Consider the following 8,064-nt stretch of genomic DNA (forward strand, 5'->3'; position numbering starts at 1 on the left):
AAATGAAAAAAATTCAAAAAAGCAATGGTTATAAGAAGACAAGAGAAGTTTTATTATTCTTAGGCAATATATGATTCTAAAGGTGACAAATACAAGCACTTGTATATTCTTCTTTGTGTTATCTAGCACAAACTAGTTTCATTGTATTCTTCATCAATTATTTTTCTATTAGCTAATATAAAATAATATTTTTGTTATTAGCTGTTTATTTCCCTATAGATTTCACTATTACTCATTATGCTTCATATATTCTATATGCTATATATCTTTCAAGCACTTAGAAATTTTGCTTAGATAAACCAATTTCAACCACAAAAAATTTCCTATCATGTTCTCTCTATTTTCAAAGCCTTAGATACAATGATAAAATTTGTAACAAGCAAATTCATGACCATATCAATAATTATTCTTCTTCAACAAAACTTAGTATGTTCAAAATGTAGCTGTGAAAATCAAGTAGAAGATTCTTATCATAAAGTATCTGAGGCATTGAAATACAAATTAATTGCTATGGCAACAGTTTTAGTTTCAAGTCTAATTGGTGTATGCATTCCAATCTTTGCAAAAAATTGGTCATATTTAAATCCAGAAAACGATTTTTATTTCTTGATTAAAGCATTTGCTGCTGGGGTGATCCTTGCGACCGGTTTTATACACATACTTCCTGATGCGTTTGAGGCTTTAACGAGTCCTTGTATAGGCGAAAAACCGTGGAAAATGTTTCCTTTCTCGGGTTTTGTAACAATGCTAGCAGCTATTGGGACATTGATTATGGAAGCTTTGATCATGGGGTACCAAAAAAGGTCTGAAATGGAAAAATCTCAACCATTGGATGAGGAAGACGAGGCTCATGAAGCGAATGGTAGTCATGTTCATAGCTCATCACTTGCATCGGATAAATTAGATTCAACAAATCGCCTTCGGTATACCATAGTTTCTCAGGTATTATTTGTTTTCTATTATCGATTATCTATGAAATGTGTGCTTATGCGCGGCTAAACATAACTATTTTGATGAACCACAACAGGTTTTGAATTAATCATATAATAAAAAATATGCAGATTTTGGAGCTAGGTATTCTGATGCATTCCATCATTTTAGGGATATCTCTTGGGGTGTCTAGAAGTCCTAAAACAATCAAACCTTTGGTGGCAGTATTAAGTTTTCATCAATGCTTTGAAGGAATAGGACTTGGTGGCTGCATTTCTCAGGTGAATTTTATATATGCTATGATTATTTTTATTTTGGTCTTTAATAATGCGGGAAATTTCACTATATAATCTCGAATGCATTTGATATGTTGAGGCGCAAATGTGAACCTGAAACACTTTAATTCTCCGCACTTAATATATTTCGCCCATTAGGCTCTTTGAAACAACAAAAAACAACATCGAGTTTATTTTCTATTAATAGTACTTTCTTAAACCAACTTACCTATAGAGAAACATTGGAATTTAAAACACATTTGAGAGCCAACCTGACGAGGAACAAGCTAACTAATAAAAAACATATTTGAGAATAAGCACACTAGAGAAATGCACTTTTGAGGTTGGTTTTGTACTTTTGATAAATTCAAGAACTACGGTGACCACATTTAACACACGGAAGTACTAGAGTGATTGTTTACTCACTCTTTAAACGAATACGGATTTGTGACTGTTTGATTGAAATTGGATGGTTTTAAGTTTAAATTCGGTATTTTTTGTTTTTTAAAAAATCGAAATATACTTTTATTTAAGACCATCTGATCTCAATTAGACGATCACATATCACTATCTGTGTGACTGCACGCATACAATAACCGCACAAGATCCCCCTCTTTATACTCAATAAAGTCAAATGTATTAATACTTATTTCTTTCATTTTATCAGGCACAATTCAAATACTACAAAGTTGCAATTATGATAATATTCTTTTGCCTCATTTTTCCAATTGGAATTTGCATTGGAATGGGAATATCAAAATTCTACAATGAAAGTAGTCCAAAGTCACTAATTGTTGAAGGGTTTCTACTCTCAGCATCTGCAGGGGTTCTCATTAACATGGCACTTGTTGATCTTGTTGCCACTGACTTCATGAACTCAAAAATGCTAAGGAATTTTAGGCTACAAATTGGAGCAAGTTTAGCACTTTTTGTGGGGATGATTTGTATGTCATTTTTGGCATTGGGTGAAGAAGATTTCTAGCCAAGACTAGTTGTAAAGATTTAATATTTTGATAGAATAGTTGTATCATTTCTAAATAGGAGGGTTTCAGAGGGTATTCGAGAGGAGCGACGAGGGCACCACAATTTTAGGGGTACCAATTTTTTTCCTCACTACATATTAATAAAACAAACTCTTAAAAGGAATATGTGGGCAACAAGGTGGTAGACCTTGTACATTTCCAACAAGAGCACCTGCAATAGCAGCAATTAACAGCACAAACTTAAAAAAACATCTTCAAAGGAGTTTCCATCGTATCAAAATTTAGTTTGTAAAGAAAATAAGTAGATATATAATATTGAGTAGTATGTTAGAACAATTGGCAAAACTTGTTTATTTATAGGCAATAAGAGAACTCATTGAAATATTATAATAAAAATATTTACTTAAAAATGTGCATACCATAAATTTTTTTTGAAAAGTCAAGAGATTCGTTTGACCATGCCTTACTGATTTATTTGACTATAATTTCTAACGCTATTTATTAAGAATAATATTATGATTTGTCAATTCTACCTAAAAAGTTCTCTATGCATATGATATGAATATAGTATTACAAGTATGAAATTTATATTTACAAACTTAAGCCTTATCCGATATATTCATTACTTACTTGAATATTTAATTTTATATTTAAAAATATAATTTAATATTAATATGATGACGAATATTTTCCTGTAAAAAATAAATAAATATATAAAAACAATAAAAGTATATTAACATGATTAGTTCTTGAACTAGGACTTGGACTAGATCATTCTTTTTTTTTTACTCGGGATTAGATCCTTCTTGATACATTTAGTTAATAGGTTTACGATTAGTTTTTTTTTTGAGTAAATGTTATCTAAAATGCTATGACTTGAAAAGATAAATTGTATTAAAATTAATTGAGTTTCATACATTAATCGACATTAACAGCCATATAAGAAATTATCCTTGTGCGTTTTGTATGTAAGTGTGTGTATTTGTTTCTATTTGAGGCCGTGTATTTTCTCTCTTGTAAATGAACTCGCTAGATGAGATTCTGAAAGGTTATAGAGAAAGGTAAGAAAAATAATTATAGAGAAAGTTACGAAACTGACCCTTCACCAGAACAAGCTCGATCTTGGACATAAATTAATGAATTGCTGGAGGTGCTCTTACAAACAATTCATTGTATAAAAATACCTTTATAGCAGAGTTCTTAAGTCAGTTCACCTACCACCCGACTTAATAAACGACACGGTGGCAGTTTCGTAATTAATTTTAACTTGGTTAGGTCGGTTCTCTTTTTAACAGACTTAACAACGACTAAAAAATATGTATATAATTTGAATTAAATTCCTTAAGTCAAATTAACAAAATACTTATAATAGAAACTTTTGCGAACGCAAACTGCAAACCCCTTTCCACTCTATCTTCTTCTTCACTTCAAATGAGCAAACAATCCTTCTTCTTTCTCTGCAAGCGATTGATTCAACCTTTGGCTAACATGGAAGACTTCACCAAGTCTTCCACAGTGCTCAAGTTGCTCATATTATTATAACGAATACGAATTTTACAAAATCGAACGTTTGTTTGAAAGTTTATATCGTATAGATCATCCATAAATTTTATAAAAAAAAATCGAAAATCATTTGATATGTTATTGAGACCCATCAATATTAACAGTTTATGGGTTTTTATTGAATACCGTTAATCTTGATGGGTCTCAATAACGCATCAAATTATTTCTAGTTTTTTTTAAAAAAAAAATTATGAATGATCTAAATGATATAAACTTTCAATCCAACGGTCGATTTTGTAAAATTTATATTCATTATAATAATATGGACAACTTGTGCACCATGGAAGACTCGGTGAAGTCTTCCGCCAAAGGTTGAAACATTAAAGAGCGACGCAACTAAAAGAATATTGAAAATCACAAAGATCAAAACAATTTAATAACAAAATAGTACTAACACCAAAAGACTTGTTAAATATTCAAATATATCTTAATGATGATGCTCATCTTCATGTTAATATCATAAAGCTCTACAAAACTTGATAGAGGCCATACAAGAAATTAAAATGAGAAAACACATTTACTTCAAGGAATTACATATATCACTTATATATAGAGAGAGTAAAAAACTACTAATTAACTATTAACTAATTTCATAATATGTAGGACTAATCTTTGAGGATGTAGAATACCGGTTAAGAGAAAGCTCTTATGCCAACATAATGCAACTATATTCTTATCACCACGATTCGAACCAAACTTTGGTTGTACCATTTAATGTTCTTGTGATTCCACTTCTAATGTTGGATTATTTTCTCTAGATTCTATACCAACATTTCTAGATGAACCACTTTCTATGGTTTCTTCTCCATTGTCTATAACAACTTTGTTGGCTCCATGAAAACAAACCCTAGATCTACAAATTGGACAAATTCTTTTCTTCAAAAGCCATTTGTCAACACATTGAGTATGAAAACTATGGTTGCAAATAGGCAACAATCTACACTTATCACCAATAATGAAATTCTCCAAGCAAATTGCACAATCCAAAGAGTCACTTCTATTTTCTCTTGCAACATAGTCATAACATGGAAGCTTCTTCAAAAAAGATTTGAAAATAAATCTTTTGTAAAAACATTTATAAAATAGGACCAAGAACACCATTACCAAAAACGTTACAAGACCTACCACTGTGAACAAAGTACAAACACTTCTGATAAAAACACGTCTAGACGTACATTTTATAATTAAATATGGAAACATAATCTTGTATTATCAATGCATGTTTAACACAAACTCATAAAATTGAAACCTTTGTGTTGTCTTCACCTCTCGAATCTTGATTGAGGAAATTCTGGAATCCGGAATTAAAAAATATAGCAACCAAAGATCCGCCAAAGAGAAACTATAAACTAGAAGTAAAGCACAAGAAAGAGCTAGCTAATTTGGAGTTCGACTGATTCTCTTGAATTTTGGTCTTTTAACTTTCTGGTTCTTAGAAAATAAGAAAGCTGATAATTTGGAGTTCGACTGATTTATGTAAAAGTGAGTTGATTGTGTTATAGAAACTCAAGAATTTCATTTAAAAGAACATAGTTGTACATGACTTAATTGTTTTTGAACAAGTACATGACTTAATTGTGTTATAGAAACTTAATAATTTCATTTAAAAGAAGATAATTGTACATCATCAATACATATTGGTCATTTGTGTATTATTAGGGTGACTAAAATGTCCATGGAGTGGATGGGAAAGTAACCATTTTTGCAAGTATGGAAGCAAAAATTCACGGTTAGCTTGTAATTTGAAACTTTTCCTCTTCTTCAAAAAAATTTGAAACTTTTCCTTTTTCCCTTTAATTCCCTTCTTTTGGTTTTTTGCAGTATGTACCCCTTTTAGTTTTCTCATTAACATGAGATAAAAGATATGAGAACATATCCTCTCCCATTAAATTTACCTCCTGTTATATCCTGGCTACCCATCTTTTTTTGTTGTGCATTGTTCACTCAAATAAAAAAAATTGAATGGTGGAGATTAAACTGGACCACATCCAGTGAAATTTGGACGGGAGAGGATCCTCTCTCAAAAGATATATACTCATTCAATTTATTTTTAATTTTCGTTTTAAGTTTATTTATCTAATGTTGAAATTTATCCCCGTGAACATAATTCGGTTGATAGAAACATTGCATATAGTATATAGAGGTTAGGGTTCGAATCCATATACTCTCACTTATTCACTTTAAAAAATGTGAAATTCTAACTACAAAAATACTTGACAAAAAAATTATTTTTAATGTTAAATTGAATTTTGAAAAGAACAATTCAACCAGACCAATATTTTTTACAAAAGCAATGGAGGGAGAGTTTAAATCGTGATTTAAATCTCTATTGTTAGAAGAGATTCATCGTCTATCAAATAAGTAATGCGAAAAAATTAGTTAAGCCTTTAGAAGAGTATTAGAAATTAAATATTCGTTTTAACTCTTCTTTTTTCTTAAAGAGACTAAATGTCAAATTATTGAAACTCATACACATACACACAAAGTGAAAAGATTGAGATTTAAATTTCAATCATAATATCCGCGATCTTAGCAATCTATTTGATCTAGAATCTGTACGTAGACTTTAACTCTCTACTTTTAACATTTATTTTTTTATTGGATAAAATTTATATAGATCATACAATTTCAGAAATTAACGCCAAGTGGTAGATTAGTTTCTAAAGTATTTTTATTAAATTAAATGAAGTTTGTCTTAACGTATGTGAATGATATATTAACATTTTTCATTTTTCTACTTTTTTGTTTACGTTATTATAAAACTTTTCAAACTTTTACATTAATTTATGAATTTTCTTACAACAATGTCTCTATTTACCTAACTATCGGGAAATGTAAAAAGATAGAAATTCTAATTTGTATAGATAAAAACATCAAAGTAACACAAAATTTTGATAGGATATACGACTACTTTATCATGAGACCATCACGATAGTGTACTTGGCTAAATATTCTCTCGACCTCTTTATCTTTATTCTTTAGCTGCCCATATTTTTCAATAATCGCTTGTGAAATTTTCTTTCGCGATGAATATCACCACTGTTTCTCTTAATACCTTCGTTTATAATCAATCTACTAACAACTTGTTTAAGAGATTCAAATCTTTATCCCTTGAATCAATCATTGTTTAGTTTTTTGTTTTTGGTATTAATACAATAACGATTAATTTTGTGTTAATAGCAAGTGGGTAATAATTATCAAAAGTGTATATCCTCCTTTTTAAAAGCAGCACTCATTATAGTAGTTTTCTAGTAGATACTAGAAGGTATGCATAACTTTACATCAGATTCATCTTTTTGTAGCTGCTTGTCTCAAATCTCAATACTGATTATGGAACAGTCATACTCATATTTGTTTGCTTCCTGCATGAGAGGTCCCTGATTTGGTTACAAATTAGTGGTTGCCACTAGCCAATGATCCAGGTGCTTCAATATATAAAACCAATCAAACACTTGATTCTTTCAAATTAATGTGTAGACCCTAAAGAATGATATTTAAAATACAAACTACAGCTCATATTTAATATATGCAGGCCATCCCTGTTCCCTCCAAAGAATATTTCAAATTACAACTTCATCTACCAATTCAAATAATTGAGTTTCTCACTGCTTATGCATCTTAGCACATGATACCTCGACCATTGAATCTATCTATAATAATTGAAAGTAGGTATGTGAATTTCATGATGTAAAGTTAAGATCAAACATCTACAACCACTGAAAATTAAGAGTGGATAATAGTACTTAGTGAAGTGAATGATGTAGTAGCACAGCATAACTGTGATAGTTCTATTTCAACCACAATGCAAATGCTGTTTTCATTCAGTTTCAGTATGTTGTCACCATACTACATTTGAACTTTCCAGCTAAAGCAAATGTGCAAAAATTAATTAGTTGTTTAGACTAATACTTCAATGGCTTGTTTAGTCAGTTTCAAATGGGAGAATGATAAAAAAGACCACACAGCATTGCATTGATGTGACCTGTAACTATTCCTAATAATGCAAGTTAATCTCCAAATCTAAAAAGTTAATGGCCCACTGATTAGTACTAATGACCTGTGATCATTACTAATAATGCAGATTCTTCCTCTAATATTTGAGTTATTACCAAAAAAGTTGATGTATAATAAATAGCATAACATTGGTGTGTAAAATACTAAAATCCACAATACTAGTATAAGATGAACAAGACCTGCAAAATTGAGACATAGAATCGATTCTTTACATGCCCGACATCCACATTGAATTTGTAAACTTAATAAAAGAAACTCAATTACTTGCATGCAATTCAACGGACAAGAAATCTTGAATA

At 30.2% G+C, this 8,064-nt stretch overlaps 1 protein-coding gene across 1 annotated transcript; it reads left to right on the forward strand.

Annotated features, from left to right (window-relative positions):
- The first annotated feature begins 319 nt into the window (after nt 1-319).
- On the forward strand, nt 320-2,488 carry LOC123906541 (probable zinc transporter 12). Its single transcript, XM_045956471.1, has 3 exons — nt 320-942; nt 1,062-1,211; nt 1,873-2,488. Exons 1-3 carry the CDS (start codon nt 361-363, stop codon nt 2,185-2,187), a joined length of 1,047 nt encoding a protein of 348 aa, XP_045812427.1. The 5' UTR covers nt 320-360; the 3' UTR covers nt 2,188-2,488.
- The last annotated feature ends 5,576 nt before the right edge of the window (nt 2,489-8,064 follow it).

This window comes from Trifolium pratense, linkage group LG2 (assembly GCF_020283565.1).
Source record: "Trifolium pratense cultivar HEN17-A07 linkage group LG2, ARS_RC_1.1, whole genome shotgun sequence".
NCBI lineage: Eukaryota > Viridiplantae > Streptophyta > Magnoliopsida > Fabales > Fabaceae > Trifolium > Trifolium pratense.